Source organism: Diospyros lotus, chromosome 15, assembly GCF_014633365.1.
Source record: "Diospyros lotus cultivar Yz01 chromosome 15, ASM1463336v1, whole genome shotgun sequence".
Taxonomy (NCBI): Eukaryota; Viridiplantae; Streptophyta; class Magnoliopsida; order Ericales; family Ebenaceae; genus Diospyros; species Diospyros lotus.
This window is the reverse complement of record NC_068352.1, coordinates 31,366,697-31,392,891: the sequence shown is the minus strand read 5'-3', so window position 1 is coordinate 31,392,891 and position 26,195 is coordinate 31,366,697. Positions and strand designations below refer to the sequence as shown.

At 36.3% G+C, this 26,195-nt stretch overlaps 2 protein-coding genes across 2 annotated transcripts in view; one reads left to right on the top strand and one right to left on the bottom strand.

The window, feature by feature from the left end:
* Positions 1–5,592: 5,592 nt before the first annotated feature.
* On the bottom strand, positions 5,593–15,501 carry LOC127791947 (translation initiation factor IF-2, chloroplastic). Its single transcript, XM_052322169.1, has 12 exons — positions 13,332–15,501; positions 13,152–13,184; positions 12,764–12,877; positions 12,399–12,548; positions 12,181–12,279; positions 12,021–12,083; positions 10,941–11,096; positions 10,709–10,774; positions 9,610–9,846; positions 9,029–9,304; positions 7,944–8,132; positions 5,593–6,190 (listed from the first exon to the last, which is right to left on the bottom strand). Exons 1-12 carry the CDS (start codon positions 14,838–14,840, stop codon positions 6,035–6,037), a joined length of 3,048 nt encoding a protein of 1,015 aa, XP_052178129.1. The 5' UTR covers positions 14,841–15,501; the 3' UTR covers positions 5,593–6,034.
* A 4,676-nt stretch (positions 15,502–20,177) lies between these two features.
* The window catches only part of LOC127792191 (uncharacterized), a 39,862-nt gene continuing 33,844 nt past the window's right edge, over positions 20,178–26,195 (top strand). The window contains exon 1 of the mRNA XM_052322598.1: positions 20,178–20,392. Within this exon, the coding sequence (XP_052178558.1) occupies positions 20,304–20,392 (89 nt within the window). The 5' untranslated portion in view covers positions 20,178–20,303. The remainder of the gene's footprint in view (positions 20,393–26,195) is intronic.

Genomic DNA, 26,195 nt, shown 5'->3' with positions numbered 1-26,195 from the left:
AAGCTGGCCTAGCCCAATCAATAACACCAGATTTACCTTAAAACACAATCAATAGTTTAAACTAACATAATGGGCCTTTTCAAATTTATAAAACGAGCAATCAAGCTCAAATGCGAAATTTAAATCATACGTGATCTTTTAAAATAATCTAAACACCAAGGGTGAGAGTAGATTTTACCCATTTCATTTTATAAAATAATGATTTTTGAAACTAATTATGTGGGGACGATCACTACCCTTGTCTCGTATTGAGTACCTGCCAAATGCGTCGGTGCCTTGCTTCCCCAGGATCACTCCGACGCTCAAGTTAGTTCTTAGGACAATCAATATTGAAGTATATTTAGTAGAAGTAGAAAAATCTTCCTTACCTATGTGGATCCGCTCATATTTATGAGGAGTCGGGAGTCGTCCCCTGAGGATAGGAATTTCTCCCTTTTTCCATTGAAGAAAGTCTGCCCAATATTGCAGAGGGATTTGTTGTTGGATTTGTTTCCGCGAGTAGAGGAGAAGTTATTCTCTGAATATTTTGGGATAATGATCCTCTCAATTTAGGAAACACAATCTTAAGTGGAATAAATACGCCCATCATCCTTAAGAATCTCGAGACAATCATCGCCTTTAGAGCCTTTGGGAAAACCACAAAGATCGAAGATATCGAGATACACTCATTAGACTCGAATTTGGGGCTTCCAAATATGATATTCTCTGAGTTGACCTAGACACATGCCTTCCTCAACGTAAGCTGGGCGGTAATTTTCAATCGCCCTTTGGTGAACACGTGTCATTGGCTCGTTGGCTAATTCGCGGGGGCATCGAGGTAATTATTCTTCAAAATTTTCCTTCATCAGAAACCAATAAAACTAATCTGATTTACTTTTTAAGATCATGAGCTAATTACCCTTTCACTTTATCGTAGAAAAGATCAACTCGCTCAAATTGGAAATTGAATTGACTTAAATTGTGATTTTTTGATCCGTGTGTTGGGTGGTGGTTTAGGGTTTAGGAAAAATTAAGTATAGATGATCGATTTTAATTTTATAATTCAACAAATTAACAGACACATTGGCATATTATATTAATTTTGAATTTTGTATTTTGTAATTTGTAATATTTCGTGAAATTATTTTAATTTTGTTGAATGTGTATTAATTCTTGAATTTTAGTGATTATGTTTATTGCATTTTTAAAAAAATTAATCAAACCACCCTAATTGGCTGCCATGAAAGGGCATGAGCAAGAATAACGACAATCTGTGTTTCTGGCATATTCTTCTTCAATTCATCATCTTCTTCTTGACGAGTTGATGGGATATGCCGCTAAATTTATAATTCTATCTAGTCATCTCAATTTTAGTAATTAGGTCTAAATTAGTTTAATGTGATACAATTTTTATGTTGACTTGGCATGTCGGTATCATATAATAATGACGAAATACATATTTTAATCTAGGTAAGTGCACATTTTTTTTATTTAGATATTTAAAATTTTTATTATTTTAATTATATTTTTAAACTATACAATTTTGAGTCAATTGTATTTTTAAACTTTTTGTTGTTTCAATTACACTTATAAATTATACTTAATTCATTGTTCTCAACAACTTTGTTGATATATGTAATTAACTCAAAATTTTATAATTTATGATAGTAATTGAAACAACAAAAAGTTTGAATGTCTAAATAAAAAAACATATAAATACATAAACTAAAATGTGTATTAATAATAATAATAATAATAATAATAATAATAATAATATTTGTGAGATATACATTACACAAATTAAAAAATATATATAACTTATTACACATAATCTATTTACTTTTTTTTTCTTTTTATTAACTATATATATATATATTTTTTTTTTTTTTTACTTATATGTTGTCTTACTATAACATACTTGCTAATACTTAATTTATCTAACATTTTGTGTCATTTTAAGCTACACGACGTGTCAACACTAAAACTGACCTAATAGAAAGATTATATTATAGTAGTCTTTCTTTATTATCAAAATTTAAATATTTCAAAAGTTCACACATAAATTATGTCTAAACTATTGTTTAGGTGTAATAAATTCTTTTAATATACACTCAAAAAATAATATTTACAAATTCTTATGTGGGTGCATGCATACACATATATATATATATATAGATAGATAAACTTCATGTTTATCAAAGCTCCATATTGGTGTGACCTTTCATGAAGAGGGGATAGATTAGGACTTTGTGGTATCAGAGACCAGATCTTTCTTGTTGAATGGAAGGGTACATTTTCCCACTTTGTTAATTAGCAAGTGGGTAGGCTTATTAGATTTGCTAGAGCTGGTTTGTTATACTACAAAAGTTTGTTTTGGATAAATATGGTGAAAAATTAATCCAAAATATTATTTGAATATTCACATGTGATATTTATATATTAATGTGTTATATATTTAAATATTGATAATTCTCACACTTTAACTCAAAATCTCTATAATTACTTTAAAAAAAGTCAAAAATATCTCTAAAGTAAATTGTCAAGAAAAATAAAACAAACGAATTCTTTCATAAATGTCTATTTGAAGATAAATGAACTCATATAAATGTTGTTGTTATGTTGCTTCAAATAATTAAACATATTCCTTTTAAAGTAAATTAGTTAGACTTAGATTTTTATAACGAGTTGAGTTTTATTTGAAGAGATCTTTCAAATAATTTAATTAATTTACTCTTTTATTCTTTGGTGGTTAACCGAAAGGTAAAATTATTTTTTTGTGACTGAAAAATAATGGGTTGAAGTTGTGTAACAGCCTCAGTGCTCTTCCAATATTGCCAGTCCACTGGCTATCTATGCTCCATGGAAAAGAGAAGCCATGGCTTCACCTTAACCAGAGATTCTAAGAACAAGAATACCCTTAAATAAAAGCCAACTCTGAAGCCTATGAAATCACCAAGATGTCATGCCTTCATCACATGAGAGAGAGAGAGAGAGAGAGAGAGAGAGAGAGAGAGAGAGAGATTGTGATAAATGGCTGACAAGCATTTTGCGGAGAAACAAAACCGATGGCTGTCTACGTCCTCTCTGACATACAAGTACAGAGAGTAAAATTAACAAAATGAAACCTCTCAACTGCAGTTGGGTGGTCCTGCCAACAAATTTTCTCATCTACCAAACATTCAGTCACTAGCCATTTGAGAAGATAGGAAGTTCTTGCCATTGGTTGGTGTCTTGTTTTCTATTTATGGTGCAGGTGAGTCATGAGTGGATGAGAATTATCATGTGGTATATTAGACAAACTTATCATTTGATGTGCATTTAGGCATATGCTGACTCCCATCATGCCACGTTGGTAATTTCATTTATGTTACTATCTCGCAGAGTTCTCGTAATCACTAATTATGTCGATAGAGTGTTGGCATGTTGGATATTCAACGAAAAATTTTTGGATTGAACAAATAAAAGTATGGCATTACCAATGGGTGCACTAGGTAGAAAAGGGCAAAACCTCAATTTTTCAAGGGATTACAAACTGATCTACTTATTGTTTTTCTCATTTCCTTCATACTTTCCTAAGTTTCTCTACGCCTACAACTCTTTCTAACTTAACTATCAAAGAGACTATCCCAAAGGACACCGTAGGATAGTTTTCCATACGCCTACATACCCGGCTCAGTTCGAAGATGTCTCCTATCAGATCTAGGCCATTAATTTCTTGAGGGTGTTTACAAAGATGCCATCAATCTATGTGTTATGGTTCAAGAGGTGTTTATGTTATGCTTTTAGGCAAGAGGATGAAGACAATGTACACTTCTGATGGAAAATTATAGTACAGTGTTTGGTCCCCTCCATATTAATTGCTGCGGACCAACCTAACTGAGCTGAAGGCTCTGGCCTCATCTTGATGGTCCTTCTGCCAAAGAAGCTTCTCATTTTTCCTGTGCAATACGGCATTGGAATAGTTTGAATTCAGTCTTTTTCTTTGAATGTCGATTTCCTTCTAGCAATTGCCACAATAATGAAAACATGAAAAATCTTAAGAGACCTTGATCTTGATTAGTTCAATTCTTACACCAATGGATGGTCCAATCCCGTGGATCGACACAAGTGATTGCGAGGCAAGCCACGTAAGTCCCAGTTCCCAAGGTGCTTTCGAGGACAGCGCAACTTGAGGTTTGAAAAACATCGAAAACTTTTTACATCACAGGAGAATCCTGAAAGAAAATAGCCCTCTAAAAGGTGGAGGACTTGTCAAGATTTTTGGTCCCCTCTTCTAAGAAAGCCAAGCATGAGGCACAGGCCTAATGGCTCTCCAGCCTTGTCTTTTCCTTCACAAAGATGACAAGAGAGTTGGCAAAGAACAGTTTGATGTTTAATCACAAGGTGGCTATGTCTAAAGCAGCCTGCCAAGCCCTAAAGCCTTCCCTATAAATTTGCAGCCTCAGCAGAGTTTCTTCTCTACAACCCAACTCTCCAAATTGGCTACACATAATCCCATTTCTCTCATCTCATTCTTCAGCTCAGCCAAACTCTTGCTTGTTCCAAGATTGAAATGGCCAAGGGACCGAAAGCACGGCTGTTCGTGACAGAAGTTGCCCCACCGCGACTGATATCTGTGACAAAGCGCCCGCTGGTAAAGATGCTCGATACCATTGTTGAAGAGGAGAGAGACTTTCGCGCCAGCGCCAGCGCAAGCCAGCCTTTGGCTTGTGGTGGCAGCTCGATCAATCCAGAGACTTTCCATGAAGTCACCGTTGCTGCTTAGGCCTTTCTTCTGGTATCCCTGCAGCTCAAAGAAATAAAGAAAGTCCCTGCAGCTGCTAGCTCTGATGAATAAATGTTGAGGTGCCCCAGAGTCCTGTTCCATCGTTGTGTTTTTTCTTCTTTCCCCCCCTTCCATTTTCTTGGGTTGAGGGGAGTTTTCACAGCCCGCACTTTAGGGGCAGTGATATGGCTGGCAATTTCGAGGAAATTGCTTCAGATTCAGCCCCTCTTCACCACCATTTTTGAAGGCGGAGAAAGAGACTGATGAGTTTTTTGGTCTGAGGAATCAGTTGTTTTTGTAGAATAAGAACTTTTTGTTCAAGCAGGGAATTAAAATGACTTGTCTCAATAAGAAGAAAGGGATTTGGAGAAACATTCCAAGCAAGTCTAAGATCGACTCTCTTTCACAGATCAAACAGTTCACTTTGTCCTCAAAGAACCTGATAATTCACTGACAAATCCTGGATTTAAATTGGCCAAGAACATACCAAGATTGAACGATCCACTAGCAAAACATTAATTTTTCTTGCAACAATGTCAAACTCAATGACGGAAGATGCGGGTTGATGAGTTATTTGATTTTAGAATGGTTCCAGCAATGGCCATTAATGTCATAGAGCATCAGAGAAGATCAATATATGTCCATGGCAATGGCACTCAGGCTAATAATAGATGATAGTATCAGAAACACAAGCCATTAGCCAGAAAATGGAAACAATTGAGAGGATCACCAGCTTCAGAAGCACTGCAGATGCAACAAGGATCCTGCCATGGCTCCAAAACTAGATAAACACAAGCAAAAGTGTTTGGTATGATTTCGAAAATCTATTTAAAGAAACAAAATCAGTGTTGCCAAATCTGTAAATGGTTGATACATAAATAAAGCGGGTTAAGAATTTCTCCTCCTGAACATTTCTCATTTGTTATTGTAACTGATACATAATTAACATCATTGCATCTTCATCATTTGAATGAATGGTTCCTCTTTTCCTCTTTACAAAAAAGAGCTGAAATCTGTTATATTTTTACTATTTACAGCGTAACAGAGAATAACAATGGACCAAACCTCCATGAGATAATGCCCTCCTCACCGAAGAAGTTAGTGACAGGTTGATATCAGTAGGTATTCATCCATAGGCCACGGCACATCCACCAATATATGTAAAAATCTCGGGACCAGAGCCAACCTCACCGATGTGTCACATAAAATGCTGCTTGTGAAATGAGGAAGTACACGAGCAAATTAAAACTCATCTGATAGTGCCAGTTCTGCTAATGCTGCAATTATACTTCAATACCCCACTCCTTCAAGAGCAGCTGCCATTGTAGCCGATGCTTCTTCAAGTGTCCGCTTCTTTTGCACAGTGTTGAAAGCCTCAATAATATCTCCTTCCTCCCAATCAACAAAGTCCTCTGTCCCAATTCCACACTCCAATCCAGTATTAACCTGTCAAGAGGACAATTTATTTGTCAAAAGCAGAGCATGAAAATGCGAAAAAAAAAAAGTCAATAATCAAAGAACAAGAGTTGATCCTAGTAGAGGCAGAAGTAATAAAACATTATCTTCAAAAGACGAGAACAAAAATATGGTTTTGACACTGGAGGTGGCTTATAATGGTGCAAGAAATATTAGTAAACTATAGAATTGAAAAGCTTGCTGCAGCAGACATGGAAAAATTTTCATTTCCAAGGAAGGTGTATACCCTGAAAAAAGTGATTAATGTCAAGTCCCCAACAATTTACTGAATGAACTTCCTTGAACACTAAGCTGACACTACCATAGAAACTAACATGTTTTCAGGCTTATACATGTGGTGAACCATGAGCACTTGGTAAAGGTCATTAGTTATTAGGGAGCTCGGAAGCAGGCGTGTCCTTTGATGAGTGAATTAGCTGTGTGCTTGGAGAGCACTTGTGGGCAAGCTGTGTGCTCGATGCCTTGGTGGCAGTTTTTGGCTATCTCAGCCTTAAAAGAGGACAGATAATTTTCAGAAAATTAGATCATTTAAAAAAAATAAAACAAGAGTCGAGATAACTAACAGAATTGAAATCTAAATGTGGTGTATTTTTCTAAGGCGTATGTCATGCATCTTGTAAGGACTTGTTCTCATGTTTGGCCTTGGCTTAATATTCCTAATTTAAGATGAGTGTACTTCAGCATCATGCTTGGTTGTTTCTAAATATTCCTAATTTGGTCATGCTGCGTCTGCTGTCTAATTGGTGTGTGGTGTCCAATTCTTGGGAGGGCATCACACAAGTGAAACTGAGCTGGTCCTCGCATAGCTTGCAAGAAAATTTGCTCCTAAGACCTAACATGTCGTGGCGAACCGTGCATGTTTAGACTTCTGGAACTTAGTGGTAGGCTTGTAGCATGTTGCTTTCTAGTGTGCTATTGGCACATTACTTGTTGGCATTCATCAGTGTTGATATCACCATTGTTCAAAGTTGAAGACTCAAAACTTGGGCATGCAAGGACTTAGATACTAAAGATCTTGGATTACAAGTGATGAGCATGGTCCCGTAAGCATGCAGTAAGGACATTGTACATGAGCGACTTAGATCGCCTATGCGGTTTTAGCAGGACTAAGTTGAAGACTTGGTTGCCTCATAGGCATGCCTTTGTTGCTATTTGAAGGACTAATGGTTAAGACCAGGCTAATTGTCAACCCATAACATGTTGCCATGGACTAAAACCAAAACAACCATCATGATAGTCAAGTAGCAAGATTTCCACACCCCAGGAGCCACCATCTGAGGCAGTTCACGACCTTATATAATCAACAGGTCCACACCGTCCACTTCCCTCTGGATACAAGAACGCAAGATTTCCTCATTAAAGGTCCGAACAGAAATTCTAAATGAGATTCCCCTCCATTTCTGTCCCAGTTTATAAGCTAAAAACTACAAGTGAGACAGCCTACTAATTTGTTAACGTTAACTATTAATCTAAGGCAGACCATAGATGATTCGGAAACTTAAACGGTTACCCCTATGCAACATCTAAAAATTATACATTATCACCCATTTGTATAGTGCATTCAGAAACTTCTCTAATATATGACAATCTAACCAAAAGCTGAACAAATAGAAGTAAGCCATGCTGCACTGTGGAGCATATGTCTATCTATATTAATTATTAACAAATTAAGCTAACCAAATAATAATCCAAGGAGACAGCAAGGCTACAGCAAGATAGATACCTCTTTCACCATCTCCTTGACCCGTCTCAAAGAATCAACAATGCCAGTGTATACTGTTTTTCCATTTCTCACAACCCGAAGGCCACAGTCTTTTACTACTTTTCCCTCTGTTACCATACAGCCAGCAACACGACCACTGCCACTGCTAAATACGGCACGGACTTCTGCCATACCAATTGTTACTTGTTCCTGTCCAAAAAATCAGTATCTCTGAGCTTTAAAACTCCACTGATAGAAAAAAAGAAAAGGCAAAAACTAGCAAAGCAAATGTTATTGCAAGAAAAGCAGCTTATTAAAAAGACTGTTACAGAACACAAGGGAAAATAAGCATTTTACTATTTAAATTGATTAAACTTTGTGAGCAAATGATTTATGCATTTATCTCAAAGATCCTCTGATCAATCAATTGCCATGAGGACATTATGAGCTCTATCCATGAAAGCAAGACAAACAGCTGAAAATGAATGACATTATGTACTACAACATGAGAAAATATCATCTTACCTACATCCAAAAGTAAGGAGGAACTTAACCTCTAAAGTTTCTAAGGATGTTCAAGTCTTCCCTTTTTCTGTACTCTTGTTCTCTTTCTTCTTCTTTTGTGGGTAGGGGGAGAGGGAGGTTGGGGAACAGGCTTGCTTATCATATGCATTACCATGTTTCTTGTGTATCATAACTGAATTATTCATGCAGTCATATTTAAAGATCCCTCTTCTCCCCAAATTCAAATAGAAATATAAATTCTTAGTTATCTCTATGCCCCTTCTGTAAGATTCGGAGGTTAGTTCAACTTTGAACCTAACTCCAATCACTCCCTAAAAGAGAACTATATGCAATGTGCACACCAATAGTTTATTACATGAATATCTTAAATAAAACTTATGACTCTGAAAGATTCTTTTTTCCCCAGGTTGCAAAAAGAAAAAAGTCTGAGGTTAATTGAAACTAAGGCTATTGTTATGTGAACTAAGTAATACAAAGGGAAATATGCATTCCCAACCAAGAAGGTATTTTTTGCAACAGATTTCCAGATAAATTCAAAAAGGGAAAAAAGTCAAATCAAAGTAGCTGAGAATATGCTCAACCTGAACAGGCTCCAGAAGCCCTTCCATGGCATTTCGCACATCATCAATAAGGTCATAGATAACTCTGTAAAGCCGGATCTCTATGCCTTTGTTGTCCGCATGGCTCTTAACAGAACCAGGTGCTTTGACATTAAACCCCAGAATAATGGCTTTAGTGGCAACTGCAAGGTCAACATCACTGGTGCTTATATCCCCAGTTGCTTGCAAGAGGAACTTCAAAGTAACATTATCTTGTGGGAGCACCTGCAGGGCTTGTCTTACAGCCTCAATAGATCCCTGCCCATTATTATAAGAGATTCCAAATCAGTTGAAGGATTAGAAATTCAACCATGAATGATAAGTAACTTATACTGAGGCATTTTAACAAGGTAAAAAAGCAGGTTCGATTTTAGTTTTCATGCATTTTGTGAGCTCTCAAGGTGGATATGTAAATGGGAATTAATGTATTTTGTAAAAGAACGTCTCACTTCCAGCAGAATGATCAAGAGACTTATCTTTGGATTATATTACAACACATATCAGGAGCTGAACATCAAGCTTAATGGGGTAACAAAAGAAGAAACGACAAAGAAAAGGTATACCTGAACATCAACCTTCATAATGATATTCAGCTGGTGCAAGTCTAGTCCGGATAGTTTTCCTGCAGAAACTGCAGAAGCTAAGGAAGAAAGAGTAACTCTACCATCCCCAGCCTTGGCTGATATACGTTCATTTCGCAATGACTCAGCGCGTGCCTCTGCCCTTTCCCGTGCAACATCAAGTGAGCCAACTACTTCAAACTCATCACCAGCAATTGGAACATTGTTCAACCCAATGACCTATTAAAGTATGCAACATATATATCTAAGTAAAACTTCAAACCAATATCTCTATATTTTCTTTTTCTTTTTTACTAATTATTTGTTTCATTTCTTTGTTATACCAAACGAAGTCCATCCAACTCTAAACAAATGTGTAACAGTAAACATATTTGGTGTAGGACATCTGCATAGGTTCAGCAATTGAACCTAGTAATTGTGCTCAAGTTGGGTCGTGAATAGCTAAGCTAGAAGTTACTTGACTAGGTTAGGCTTGTTCGAATCCCCAGAAAACTGACTCTTGAAGATTCCCTCACTCAGTCCATTGGAACAGAAGAGGCAAAGTTTGAGTTAAATATGGTTTCTACAGGTTGAATGACCTGCAGGTAACTTTAATTCTTAAAATTGAATTGCCTATTCTATCATTTATGTCCCTATCAAGAAAAATAAGCAAGGCTCATGGACTATCATGATTTTGCATCTCCATGCTCTTGATTTTATCTTATAACAACCTCTAACAATGATTTCAAGAGTCTGCAAATGTTGTGGTGACAAAACTTCATAAAGAAAAAGCAAGGTAACTTACTAATAGCAATAAATATGAAGATCAAGTAGGAAAAATTAAGAAAAAATTTCATCAAAAATCAAGCAGTAAAGTTATAAAACTCTCCCTTTAAATTTTGTACCGTTATCAAATTGAAAGAGCCATTGTAGTAAATCAAAGTAGGATAAATGGATTCTTACGTCCAAGTAAAGTGACCTGTCATGTTCAATCAATCCATTGGTTTATAATAAAATGTAAAAGGAAAATGTAATGCCTCTTACAGAAAGTAAATTAGCCAAATAAATAACCACAATCTACCAAGGTCAAAGAACACTGAACCTGCACAGCTATAGATGGCCCAGCTTCATCAATGCGATCTCCTTTGTCATCAAATAGTGCCCGAACCTGACAATGGGAAAATAAGGAAGGTCTTCAAAAAAGGGTACCAAAATGGAACACCAGATCTTGTTTTCTGGCTAATCATTATGGCAATGTTAAGCCTTCTTTACAACATTACACAGTGACTCATATCTTCACAAACAACTCCTAATGTTAGCTCTTATTTGCAAACCTTTCCAAAAGCTTCACCACATGTGACTATGTCCCCTCTTTTAAGGGTGCCATTCTGAACAATGAAGGTAGCCACTGCCCCTTTAGATTTATGAAGACCTGCCTCAATTACTGTGCCTCTTGCATTTCTACGTGGATTAGCCTTCAAATCTTGCAACTTCAATTTCAAACAGCATAGAAGTTAGGTATGTAGAATTAATAAGCAAGAAAAATGAAACTGCAAACCATTTGAATTACAAAAAACTAATGCACACCTTTTACATGAAATCTATCAAAAACAGAGGGTTCATAAAACAAGCAGGACTAACCAAAAAAGAATTAAGAAGATAAACTAAAATATATCTCACATTAATTTTGACACACAGATTTCACTTGATAACATTAGTTATGAATAAAAGAAAATAGAAAGAGTATTATCTATTCATAACAAGAATTTTCAGAACTAACTTTGTAGTGCAACCACATGTATCATTGAGTGACCCTAAACTGAAGTTATTTACTATTATCAACAGCATTTTCTTTTGGCCCTTTAATAGCTCAACTTCATAAGCATCTCATTAACAAGGGAAATAGTTTAAATGATATTGCTATTTGCAGGAATATGGACAGATGCAAAAAGAAAATATTTTTGTAAATTCTTGCAGACTAATGAAGTCAACCATTTACAGGATGCATTATCTGCCTTAAATAAGGCTTTACCATGAAGCAACTGTTCATCGCCACTTGCATATGGATATGGGCTTCCAATGATACAGAGAAACTAAAGCTTGACTGATTAAAACATCACGAACAACCAATTAAACTTGTACTGTAGTCCATCTAGTGTAGAATATAAGGAAGCTAATATGAACTGATTAATAATCTGCCTACCATAAATTCAACTTGTTACAAGATGTCTGTGTTTCTAGTATATATATTTCCAACTACTAATTCAAGGGAGGAAAAAGTAACAAAACACATATTTATTGTAATAAAAGAATGCCAAACAAATTATTTCTGCCAGCTAGCATAGCACAATAAACATAATGAGTTGATGAAGAATCCCAAAGCAAAAAAAAAGTCAATACATGAACAGACTAACCTCAGCAACCAGCATTACAGTTTCCAATAACTCATCCACGTTCTCCCCTTTAAGAGCACTGATCTGTCAAAAAAATCAGGAAAATGCTAGGCACAGTCAAAAATGTACAAATTGTACCATCAAGATGAAAATCAGTTGCCACTCCTTGTAGAGTAGTCACCTGAACCACTGGGACATCACCACCCCAATCTTCTGGCATTAAACCAATTGAAGCAAGCTCTTGCATAACTCGCTCTGGACTAGCTCCATCCTTATCGATCTGGAGTATTGAGGATACAAAACTAAAACCTGTAAGTCTGATATTTTGGCACTGACATTAAGTGCGACAGAAATTGAATGGTATCTGAGCACAACCAGGCATGTGTAAACCTAAAATACCTTATTTATGGCAATAACAATAGGTACACCAGCTGCTTTGGCATGAGCTATGGCCTCATTTGTTTGAGGACGAAGACCATCATCAGCAGCCACTACAATGATAGCAATGTCTGTCACCCTTGCTCCACGAGCTCTCATGGCTCCAAATGCCTACAGAAGTGTATAGAACAGAAATCATCTATAGGAAACACAAAAGCATGCTCATTGTTGCTCACAATGAGACAAAACATCACACAATCAAGAGGTAGGTAGATGTTCACTATAGGACAAAGGAACCCAGTAATCATCCAATAAAGGTGACACACAAAAGGAACTACATATTCTGGAAAAGAAACTTAAAGATAAAAAAAAATTAAATAGCTTACCTCATGTCCAGGAGTATCAAGAAAAACACAGGGTTGTGGCTTGCCATCAATGGGCACCAGCACCTTATATGCCCCAATTCCTTGCGTAATCCCACCAGCTTCAGAAGCAGCTACCTGTACCATCTAGCTGTCAGGCTCATATTTTGTACCATAAATCCCAGATGAATAGTTCATGCATTAGGTATCTATTTAACTTGGTACACAATACAGAGCAGATCATTATATGCACCATAGATGGGGTCATCCCATCATAAGAGCAGAATGAATTATAAACTTCTGGAAAAATCACATAATCATTAAACAAAAGGTAATAAAATGAAATCAACTAAGGCCATGAGTTGCTAATACATTGAAATGAAACACAATGCGATTAAGGTTCCAGATGTACCTTGCTCTTACGTATATAATCCAGTAGGGTTGTCTGTGAAGTTGTCAACACCAACAAGAAATTAGATAACTCTTTCTACAAAAATACAAATAATTCTTTTTTGTACAAAAACAAGGCAATAATAAGGGAAAAAAATAATGTAATAGAGAAGACTGGCAACAAAGACAACTTTTTTCTTACCTTTCCATGGTCCACATGACCCATTATGGTAAGGACAGGAGGCCTGTCTTCTAGATTGTCCAGATCATCTTCATCAAGAAATTCTCTTTTTCTTGCCATTTCTTCCACTCTAGTAGAAGCAGCATCAATGACTTCAACATCATATCCTTTACAGATCATCTTCACCATGTCTTTGTCAAGAGTTTGCACCCCATCAGGTTTAATCCCCTTTGAGTAAAGATATCCAAAAATTTCACCTTCACTGATGGCCAAGTTGTATGCTAACTCCTCAGTTGACATTCCTTCATCTGCAACCTCCAATATCTCTACTTTAACAGGAGCAGCCTCTTTAGCTGCCTGGAGTCTGGCTGCCTTCCTACTTGCCTTGCTCCATTTCCTTCCCTTCCTTGCTGTGGCAGCACCAGGAATTGAAACATCAAGTTCTGAGGTTTCGTCATCAGGAATCTCAACATCATTAACCATACGTCTTCGAGGTCCCCCAGATGGACCACTTTTCTTTCTGAACTCATCTCTAAACTTTCCAGGTGGACCTTTCCCAGGTTTTGGAGGCGCTAATACTGCATCAGCAATCAAAGGATCAACCACCGGCTTCTTTGATGCAAATTTGTCAATCAATATTGGTTTGCGTTGTGTGGTTTTTGCAGCTGAGTCAGCTCCAACAGTAGTTGGGGCCTTTGAAGTTGCACCAACATCTCTCAAGATAGTAGGTTTCTTGATTGTAGGTGGGAGAGCCGCAGAGGGTTTTGCTTGTAATTTAGGTTGGATCTTTACAGGTGGTTGAGGAGGTCTTAGAGGAGAAACAGGCTGAGATTCAACCTTACCAACTCCATCTGACCTTGCTTCCTGTTTCCAAGCCTTTTCAATTTTAGGAGGCTCCTTAACAATCTTTTGTACACTACCAACAGGGTTCCCCTTCCGCCACACACTCTTCACAGTCCTCGACTTTCGGCCATCTGGCAAGTTATCTGGTCTGCCATTACTGTGATCAGTCATCATTTTTGTTGGTGTTTTGTTAACTGATGCACTTGGTCTTTTACTAGTCTCTAATTTCTCAGCCTTCTCCAATACCTCTCCTAATGACTCAATCACCTTATTTCTTTGTTCTTCATCATCCTTTAACTTCTCATCATCAGAATCCCCACTAAGTTCTGAATGGTCCCAAGGCACTGAGTTTCCCGAGCTAATGTTTGAAGGGGATTCAGCCTTTGGCTCAGGCTTCAATACCGGCTTTGGGGCCGCCTTAAGAACAAGGTCGGCCTCATTGTCCTTACTTCCTGTATACGTTGAATCAAGGGAAACTGAAGTTCCCTGCTCAGTTATGTATTCAGTTGTTACTGAATATCTACAGACCCCCATGTACCTCCATCTCTTCCCTAACCAAATTTTGCGAAAACTTCGAACATTCCTACAAAAGGAAACCCTCTGAACTAGTGAAAGAGATCCTTCAAATTGTGCTGACGAACTGGAACTAGCACTTCCCAAACTCACCAGGGAAGCCATAGAAGCCATTGCTAGAGCTATATCTCCTCCACCATCAAATACTGTTTCAAGACCTAAACCTTAATGTAACAATCTACATGTACTATTTGCAATATATCCAATCAGCCCCAACTCTCCCTCTCTCTCTCTGTTGATCTATCTATCTCTACCTATAAAAACCTCAATCTTAAACAGAGCTCCAACAGAGAACTCGGAACATACAAAAACTCAAAAATTGAACCCAGAGATAACTTTATAACAGAAAACGGCTACAAAATTTCCGAGTTCGCAAGAAAATCCAAGTCCCAATGCAGAATTTCCCGTAAACACGTGATAAACTGGAAACCCAGATTGCCCACACAGATTATCTTACCTCTAGGAACCAGCGAACTGGATTGTTGAGAGAACAATAAGTGAAAACGAAGTTAGAAACCGTGTGGCTACGGAGGCTTTGGTGGGGGATGGGCTGGATGCTGGTGACAAAACTTGGAAAAGCCCCCCTCTCTCTCTGTCTCTCTCCCCCTCTAGTTAACGGGGGATTGTGTGGCCCTCTCTCTGCCTGTCAAATTGTGGGCGATAAGGCTTTTGGGTAAGGTTCATTTTCCATGATTTTTTTTGGCTTTCTTCTCCGTTTTCTTCACTGAAATCCGTCCATGATTCATGTGCTCTGAATCCGTCCACTCCTTAACTCGTTGAAGAACATAAAATTTGAGGTGAGCAAAAATCGGGGAATGTAAAATGATGAGATGTTAGTAACATTGGGGAACCCACATGATGTTGATCAAACATTGATGCTTTTGCATATATCTTTCTCCCATATATTTTTTTTTATTTACGTTTATGTAAATTAGTTATATATATAATAACTATTTTTTAAATAATAAAATTATTATTTTACATCACCCATCAAACTTTAATCCTACATTTTATAAATTAACAAAATTATTATCTTATCTATGTCAGACAACTTAAGATTTACCCTGCACGAGTAAAATTAGAAGGGACGTGAACCCCACCCCCTCTACCCCACTCTTGGTTGCTCGCAATAGACAAATAATAAAATAATATTCATACAAATTGATATTAATATAATATATTTTAAGTGTCATGTTATAAGTAGTCAATTGTATTATAAAATATATATTTTTTAATAATATTTATATTTATACAATGTCAATTTTAAAGTACTTACAAAATATTTGAGCATTTGATAGTTAATTATCAAACCGATCGATTGCTCAAATTGAATAGATTAAACATGTTTCAAAAATCAAATAGAATCGATTGAGTAAGTTTTCAAATTAGAAAAAAAAAAATGAAAAGCCTAACCAACCAAAAATACGAACAAATCGAAAAACTTAAATAACAAAGTACAGAAATGACATTTCTATCTATTTACTTATTTCAATTATTTTTAATAAAAACTCAAACAAAATCAAAATAACTGAAATTGTCAAACTTAAAAATCGAACAAAATTGATCTACAATTTAAACAAAATCGATAATTTCGGCCAATTTGATTCTCTTATTTCAATTTAATCGTAATATTGCTCACCCCTATCAAAACTTACTCTTCTAAAATATATTATATTTCATTTGAATTATAGAGCATCAACTCTCTTGATTTTATACTACATCCCCTTGTTTTGTTGTCATTTTTTAAATTTGAAATTCAAATTACAAAAATGATGTTTTAAATTTTTATTTGTATTAATTAATTTCTATGTGTAAAGATGGAATTTTTTTAATTATGTGTAATATAATTCTATTTTACATTTCGAAGTATCAAATAAGCTACTATATATTGACATAAAGGTTAATTTAACTAAGTAGCTATATATAGTTATTATGTTTTAAAAAGTGATAAATAAGTCATTATATTTTCAAATTTGAGAATACATTAACCATTCGACATTTTATTTATATTAATAACATCAACTCAGTTTCAAAATAACTCCACGTAATCACAAATATGACGTATAAATCAAAATTTATGGGTACTTTAATTTGAAATTCCCACATAATCACCCAATATATGCCCTAAACTTTAAAATTCACTTAATTGGTATTTGAATTTTTAAAATTAGCCACCACATTCCCTCAAAAGACTAAAGTTATGGAGATATTGTAACTAATCCAATGGTGATATAGATAATTTAAAAAGGTTTAAGTACTGATTTAGTAAAATTTAAAAATTAAGTGATGTTTGAATTAAATAATAAAAATTAAAAAATATTTGATAAAAAATAAATATATCAATTTATAAGTTCTTGTTGCTAAATAGAACAACAAATTTGTAGATGCATAAAAGTATTCATCTTGAGTTTATTGTTGCTAAAATAGAACAACAAATTTGTAACTGCATAAAAGTATTCATCTTGAGTATCTAATCTTTAAAATACTTGTAAAACAAACTGGAGTCAATGGCGTGGGGTATTTCTCATGCGAATCTTTAGATACCTATGTTCGTTTGAGTCGAAAAACAAATAACTATTTAGACAACTTGTCTATAAGTTCTTGTGTACCTAAATCGGATAGATCAATTCCTATTTTCGAGATTCTCAATTATGAATTTTCAAGCAGAGACTTCAGAGGTGAGTCGATGCATTATTGATCGCTCATAATTCAAAAATTCTCTTAGAGACTATATCTATAGATTTTGAGAGAAACTTTAGAAGGTACTGGGGAAAGACCACTAAAAAAGTCTCTCAATAACTCCTGTGTCGGTAAGATCTCCCAACCTTTTCTCTTATAACTTATTTTTTGGGGACTATATTGAAATTGGACTCACTTTCTTAGATGCATCATAAGTAATTTAAAAAAGCATAATATTTTCTTCATATTATTCATATTTGAAATATGCCTTAAAAAATAAAGTTGGTTAAATGTTATTTATATATAAAATTTGTTTTAAAAAACTAAATTACAATCCTTTTTTTTTTTTGTGATTAGGTTTCGTTTTTATATTCAAAAAATAATAACTTGATTTCGACTCGTTTGTATGATTTTTAATTTTATATTTGTTTAATTTTCAACCCCTAATATTGCAGACAACTCATTCAATTATTTTCTTAAAACTACATGAGAGTATCAAAAGGGATAATGATCGTGAAACTCTATAAGTTTCTAAACTCACTCACGTGTAGAGATGAAACCAGGATATTTAAGTAGTGGGGGCAAACAACAATGACAAAAAATGCAAAACTTAAAGTTATACAATAATTATCAAAATTGATAAAAAAATATTATAATATAACATCAAAATATCGTATCAAATATCATTATAGTGTTTCTATATAAACTTCAATACACTTTTTCCAAAAAAATTATTTAGTCTCAAAAGCAAAAAATATTATACTTATATTTAGATATTTACAAAATCATAATTATTCTCACTGAGTCTTCATATTCATTGAAACTAAGAAAATTGAAAACCTATATTCAATACTTCCTAACTTGTTAACAAAATTTGAGAGATAAAAAAAAAATATCAAAGAAATTTGAGAGACAAAAAGAAAATATAATGTAAATCGAAGCAAAATAGAAACAGAGAAAGAGAGAAAATAAAAAGAGGAAGAGATAATATTTAAGATGAATTAGAATTATAAGTAAAATTACCATAATAACTTAAGTCTTTAAAAATTTTAAACCAAAAGATTAGTTGGAGATAAAAATATAAAGTCAAAATAAATATAATAAAATTTTAAAAAAATTGATCGAGGCACTGTGCCCCCACAGTGGATCCATCACTGCTCGTGGGATAGTTTAGGTCTCGTATTTTAACCGTTGTAATAAGTGTTAAATTTTTTAAAAGTAAGAATTGCATTAAAAATTCTAAAACATTTATAACTTTTAGATAAGGTATATCCCGAGCAGCACAATAAAAAATAAAAAAATGTGAAAAATAGATTTAAACTATTATCATATATTTACTTATTCCCAACAACAAAAATCTACATACAAATTTCAAAGGAAAACTGCAAGTGGATTAATTGCTTGAATCATCAATTTACTCACTTTCCTAAATATTATTTTGACTTTAGACTCAAGTGTTAACATATAGGTTTGGAAATTCACTGAATTTTCCAAACTTTTTTCTATATCAAGAGTCCACAATTCTATGATATTGATCGAAGAACTCACTCGGATCACAAATTAAATAATGAGTTGCTTTTTAATTAGTCTAATAAATATTAAATATTAAAAATCAGCTGCTAAATGTTAAAATTTGGTGGTCTAAATAGTAAAAACAAATAATGAAAACTAAAAGCAAAAGGGCAAGGATTGAATACAATCTTAATCAAAGCTTGCAGGAAGTTCAAATTTGAGGATTATTATTTATTTTTATAAAAAGTGATAGCATTTACGTACATAACATTGATTTCATTTGATCTGACACAATATATTTGTATATAAAATATTATTCTATTTTCAATTTTTTTATAATTAAAAAGATAAATTGGATCCTCTTATAAGTTGTCGAGAGATTTCAAACACTTAAATACCCATTTAAGGCATCATTTATCAATTCTATAAATAAATTGTTAACGTATTATCACATTCAAGGTAAAATTTGTACTAAAGATATTATATTGTAGTATCGTATAAAAGATCAATTTAATTACTAAATCGATTAAATTTTATTAACCGGTTAAATTGAACCGACTGATTAATCAAAAAAATCGAACTAACCGATAATTGAAAAAATTAAACTCAAATTATATAAATCGAAAAAACTCAAAAAAATTGAAGAAAATCGATAAAAAAAAACATACAAAATCAAAGAAAATAACGTTATTTTATAAATATTAAAATAATATCGTTTTAAAGTTATACCAGTTTGATTCTTCTAACCAAAAAATCGAATCAAAAACTAAAAACCAAACTTTTGAAAAAAATTAAGTAAATTAAATCAATGTAAGAAAAAAAATCATACTGAATTAACAAAATAATACATCAAAACAATATCATTTTAAAATTCGGTTCGAATAAATCAAATTTTTACTTTCCTTGTTATTATCCCTAATAAATTTGTTGGCCATATAATTGAGATACTATGAAATTACAAAACTAAAATAAAAATATTAACCCTTCTTTGCTAAAAAATATATAATTTAAATAATAGTTATTATTGAAAAAATTAACATGTCATGCACAAATGAGGCCTCAGCAACCCATCGTTTCATTTCTACCTTTGAGAAAAAAAAAATTATTTGAACACTTTAAGACGTTGAAATTACATTTCAGAGGAGGGAGCGACGACGACGTCATCGCGAGATAAGGCCAAAGAACTTCACGCTGATTGTCACGCGCAAGGCACGTGACTCAAGAGGCATACTCGGATTCGTAGAACGCGAGGCGGATTTGTGCAAAAGAAAGAAAAAACAAAGGAAATTGCTACGTTGTTAATTGCTTCACTCGAAGAAATCCGAAGTCACAGAAGAGAGAGCTCGAACTCGAAGGCGATTCCAAGAACTCGAGGAGAAGCGGAGCATGAAGGAAGAAGCAATTAGCTCGACGGGGGACGCTCAATTGGCTCCCAAATCATCTTCGCCGCCTCCAACCCCAACCCCCGCCGCCAGGTAAACCCTCTTCGCCTCGCCTTTCTAGGGCACATTCTAATCGTTTACTCTGGTTTGTATATGTGTCCGTATGAATGGGTACGGACAATTCGTCTCGAACTCGATGGTCTTTTGTTGGGGCTCTGGGTGATCACGCGAGGAGATTGCGTGATCTGTTGCGGTTTAGGGTTTCGTGACTGGCGAATGCGTGCATGTGATCCCTGTGTCTGAATCAGAGGGGGAGAAGAACTGCGAAGGGGTTGAGGTTTGGGTGTCCGGAAAGGGAATCTGGATGGGCGGATTTGTGTTTGGTAATTGGTTTTTCTTTTTCACCTGGCGAACGGAAGGGAAGATTGAGGAACGGTATTTGGGCGCTCTTTGCATTTTGGAAATAGGGTTTGGCGGAGTAAGAGAGCTGGAATGATTGGTCAATGGTGTGGTTGTTGGAGACGGAGGATCTTACTCAACGGCCCCCTTTCAACTCTTAAGATTTGGACTTTATTTTTCAATTTTAGCTACTTATTTAGCGGGCAACGTGCTTATAACCCAGGCTTTCATCCGGGTTTGTGAATAGTGCGAGGAAGAATAAAGGAGGGCAAATGAAAAAGATGTCTGTCGTCGAAAGGAAGTAGGAATATGGCAAGCATATATACTTTTTGCAACATTTTCGTGGATATTAAGTAAAGGAAGCTGAAAGTTGTAAACTTTACCCATTTGTCGATCAAGTTAATCTCTCTCCTCCTGCTTCAATGACAAAAAAGATTTTTTTTCGTTTCTTGTTGTTTGCATAAGGTTCATGCCCTTTTGGTACCTTATCGTTGGTACATTTTACTTATAAAAAATCACTTTCTTTTTTCAGTGCCCTTGCCAAAACTGTCGGTCATACGAATCCTGAACACGAATAAAACTTAGAGAGCTTGATCTCTTAACTTCCTTATTCTAAGCTTTCCTATCATCCTATGTGTATGATCTCTTGCATTGCTGTCATGCGCTGGATTTTAATCAACTTTAGATCGTGTCCTTTAGCTCCTAAAAAAATTGACTAGAAGTGAAGGCGACAATTCTATTTTCCTAAAATCATCAATCAATATCATGAAAAAGAAGGGGTTCCCTTGTTCCAAAGTTTGCCTAGGAGTTAAGGCAACACTTCTGCGTCGCAAAAGCATCGAATCTGTTTCATGAAATAAAATGGATGCCTTGTTGACCAAACCTGCACAGATAATATGATATTTAGGGTTAAAGAGAACCTCAAACATTGAATTAGGATAATAAGTTTACCTATGCAATGTCTTAAAAGACTATTTCATGGAAAAGATCTGGTATTATGAGAATGCCTACCAATTGGAGGTTTATCTTATAAGTCTAGGAAAAATTGTTTAAAAGGCTAGGGTTTAGATATTTTTGGAGAATATGTGGAAGAATTCCAGCCGAATAATGATAAGAACAGATTGGAATATGATAAAAGAGAGAAGATGATAAGGAAAAAGTTTGAAATTAAAGCCAGCTGAGGAGATAAAGAAAAGATACGAAGTTATAGATAAAGTAGTTCCATAAAGATAGGAGAAAACTCTCTTTCAAGTTTGAATCCTATCATATCTATTGTCGTACTATATTTTAAGTTTGTATTTTGAATTCCTATATTCAAGGAGCAAACTAAGGTTTGCTCATGTATATATACCTCGTAGGAGATCAAATACAAGTGTGAAATAATTCATTTTGTTCACCTCCAGTTTCACTTCGAATCTTCCTACTTCGGTTTCTTATTTGTTCATGGTATCAGGGCCACCGATCTAGTGACTGCATACCTTATCTTTTTCTTCGCCAAACTCCAGTTGTTCCTATTTCTCTCGACAACCATACCCTTCAAGTTACACAACATAAATTGAATGGGACTAATTTTCGAAAATGATCTCATCAGTTTTGTTGGTTGTTAAAGGGAAGGGAAAAGTGGGATACTTAACTAGTGGTACTTCTATGCTGGATCATGAAGTTGCTAATTATGAAGTCTGGGATGTCAAAAATTTGATTGTTATGGCCTGACTTACTAATTCCATGGAGCCAAAGATAGTCAGAATCTATCTGTTCTATAAGATAGCCAAGGAAGTATCGGAGGCCGTGCAAGATTTCTACTTAGATATGGAGAACACGACTTACTGTTTTGAAATTCGGTTAGCCATTTAGACCACTCGACAAGGTAATCATTTAGACACTGATTACTATAACATGTTGATTGAATTATGGCATGAAATAGATTTATTTTATGACATTAGTCGGGAGTGTATTGAAGGTGGAGTTAAATACACTAAAATAGTGGAGAAAGAACGGGTGTTTGATTTTTTTCATGGCCTTAATTCTAACCTGGACGAAGTTAAAGGAAGATTATTGGGAACTAAACCATTCCCATCAATCCGGGAAGCATTTGCAGAAGTAAGAATGGAAGAAAGCTGAAAGAAGGTAATGCTGTACTCATTTTCTATACATGAAAATAACACTTAGAATTCAACCCTGGCTACTTCTAAACTAAAAATAGTACCAATACATGGAGAATCACAAAGAGAAACAGTGTTGTGATCACTGTCATAAGCTTTCTCATACTAGAGACACTTGTTGGAAAATTCATGGGAAACCAACAAACTGGAAGGGCAAAAATCAAAAGAAGATGACTCAGGCAGCCTATGCATTAGAGGCTCAAGAGGGTAAAATGACTAATCTTACCCTAACAACGGATCAATTGGAACTCCTTCAGCTGGTATTGAACCAGACAAAGGTCACTAAGCCATCTGATTCGGGTGAATCCCCAAAACCAACCGTATCACTTGCCAAAAAAGGTATTTTTTATCAGTGTTACTTCTCTAAAATATTGTCTACAAATGATTGGATTGTGGATACATGAGCGTTAGATCATATGACAAGTTCATTGCATGGATTATCAACCTATAAAAGGTGTGATAAGACTATAACTGTAACTATGGTAGATGGTATTGTATCCTATGCTAAAGGAGAAGGATCAATATATATAGATGGCTTACATTTGAAGTCTATTTTAAATGTGCCTAAATTGAAGTGTAATCTATTGTCAATCAGCAAGATAACAAAGGACATGAACTGTAAAGTGACATTTTTTCCAACTCATTGTGTTTTTCAGGACCTAACTTCGGGGAAGATGATTGGCAATGCTGAGGGAAAGGAATGTCTTTATTATGTTAATGGAGCAGCTGGTACTCCCACTTTATCCACTTGCATTCTCCTTGCTCTAGTATTTCCTTTAAGAATGAGCTTGGAATTTCCCCATTCTAGCGTGACTTCCAATTTGTTGAAGTCAAAAGTGAGAGGGTTGATAGTCTTCATCTAGTCTACACCCAATACTATATCGCAACCACCCAATTCTAAGACCTTGAAGTCAGCTTCGAATGCATGTCTTTGCATCTCCCAACAGAAACCCCCACACTTGTTGTGGCTGTACATCTACTCCCATTAGTCATTGTCACTGAGAGGGGGAGTTGTAGCCATTAATCTGCACTTTAATTCCATGGCAGTAGCCAATGTTCTAAAAGGTGGCCGCCTAGGCGGCGGAGAGGCGCTAGGTGGCCCTTGGCTGCTGTGAGTTCCTCCAAATCGGCCCCTTAGGCGCTGACCCAATTAATTTGGCTCCGGCGCCTCCTAGGCGGCCGATGCGGCCAAGGCGACGAGGCGTCGCCTTGGCTGCCCAGACATGGTTTGGGCTCGAGACCTCTCACCCGACTCCATCAGTGATGATCGTTGCAGCCGCCGCTGCCGCATCGGCATGGGTCGCCCGACTCCATTGTCGCCGTCGTCACCGCTGGACAGGGACTGGAACAGCCTTCGGACTTACCTATGGTAACACAACGATGGTCTGATTGGCATTGGCGGGGGGCAACGATGTGATCGAAGGAGGCAAATGGTCCTATTGGCAATGGCAGGGGGGCAGTGATGTGCTTGGAGGAGTCAGACGGTTCGATTGGCAATGGCGGGGGCAGCGATGTGCTCGGAGGAGGCAGGTTTGAGAGGGAGAGAGAGCGCTGTGATTTTTTTTTTTTTTTTGGGGGGGGGGGGCTGGGGGAGTAAGAACACACTAAAATTTAAGGGGGTGGGGTGGGGGAAAGAAAGAACATATTAAGAAAAAAAATAAAAAATATTAAATTTTCTAGGACGTGCCTAGGCCCCGCCTAGGCGGCCTAAGCGCTAGGCGGCAGCTTGCCGCCTGACTAGCGCTTAGCGTCTTTTAGAACATTGGCGGTAGCTTTATTCAAGAAGTTATGGGTGCTACCACTATTGATCAATACCAACAGCTTCTTTTGTCCCACCTGCCCTTGCACCTTTATGATTTGACTAGTAGGCCCCCCTTTCAAAGCATGGAATGAAATTTCTCCTCCCTCATGCTCTGTTTCTTCATCCATAACTGGTCAGCTGCCTCTTGCACAACCTCCTCCTCTTCCAATCCGTCGGCCTTATGCACCTCCTCCCTTTCCATGTTCAGGAAATACCTCTTGCATTGATGCTCTGCATGATACTTCTCTCCACATTTGAAACACAACCCCATAAGTCGCCTCTGCTCCATAGTTATAGATTGGGGAGGTAGAGGGTTAACTTTATGACCCCCATATGGCTTTCCCAATACTATTGCCTTGCTATTCCCTCCTACAGGGTAATTGGGAACTGACATTGGCCTAGTAACCACCCTATTCCTTTTGAATATCGCCTCTAGTGTTAATTCTTGCAACCTAGCCGTCTCTGTCGCCTGCCTAACCGTCATCGGCATCATTATTTTTACCATGGACCTCAACTCATTCTTAAGGCTGCTAATGAAGTTGGATACAAAGTAGTAGTATTTGGTCACCAACTCTTCCTATTTGAGTTTATTAAACTCCTCAATCACATCTGCCATATTTCGTTCCCTGAAGCATATACACCGTTCCTCTGCAAAATTGATCCATCTAGCATCCATTCCCCTTAATCTATACCACCCTTGAAACCAAGCATCAGCCGTATCATTTTGATAGGCTGTGGCAAGGTTAATCGCCGTATCATTTAGATAGGCTGTGGCAAGGTTACTCAGCTGATTCTCAGTGATTTGGTAGAATTGAAAGAACATCTCGCACCTCCGAATCCAGCACCTAGGCTTGGATCCTTCGAATAAAGGGATCTCCAATCTCGATATAGAGCCTTGATGAGATCGAGGAGAATTGAATTCCCTTACCTGTCCTGTAGTGTCCTCCTATGATGAATTCCCCATTTCCACCACTCCTTGGGGTCGAGGAAGAATTCCTGCTCTTGCCATACCATCTTCGGGATTGACCAGGGAGGAAATTCCAGGGGCAATTGGAATTGAGGGAGAGTGGACAGCATGCTAACTGCATTGCCTATCCGTTGCCCGAATTGATCTAACGTTTCCCTTTGCCTCACCAATTCCCTTTGGACTCCTACTTGGGATGATGCCATATCCTCCCTTAATTCATCGCAAATCGCCCTAATCTCTTCCCTACTTTGTGTTACTGCTTCTTGCGTTTGAGTCATCCTGTACTCCATCGCTTCTATGTGATTCTCTAGTTGTTTCAATCTAGGTTTTTTCACCATCCTTATCTCTGATCGCTTCAATCCAATTGAATGTTCTAACTCCTGCGCTCAGAATCGCAGTCGAGGATAATCGACTTTGATACCAATTGTCAAGTCTCCGGGGAGAGACTTGAAGTTATCGTGAATTAGAAGTCTTGTGCGCGCACGCGCGCGCGCGAGAGAGAGAGAGAGAGATTATCATTCAAACTCGAATAACTCCCATCCTCCAATACATGGCCTTATATAGGCC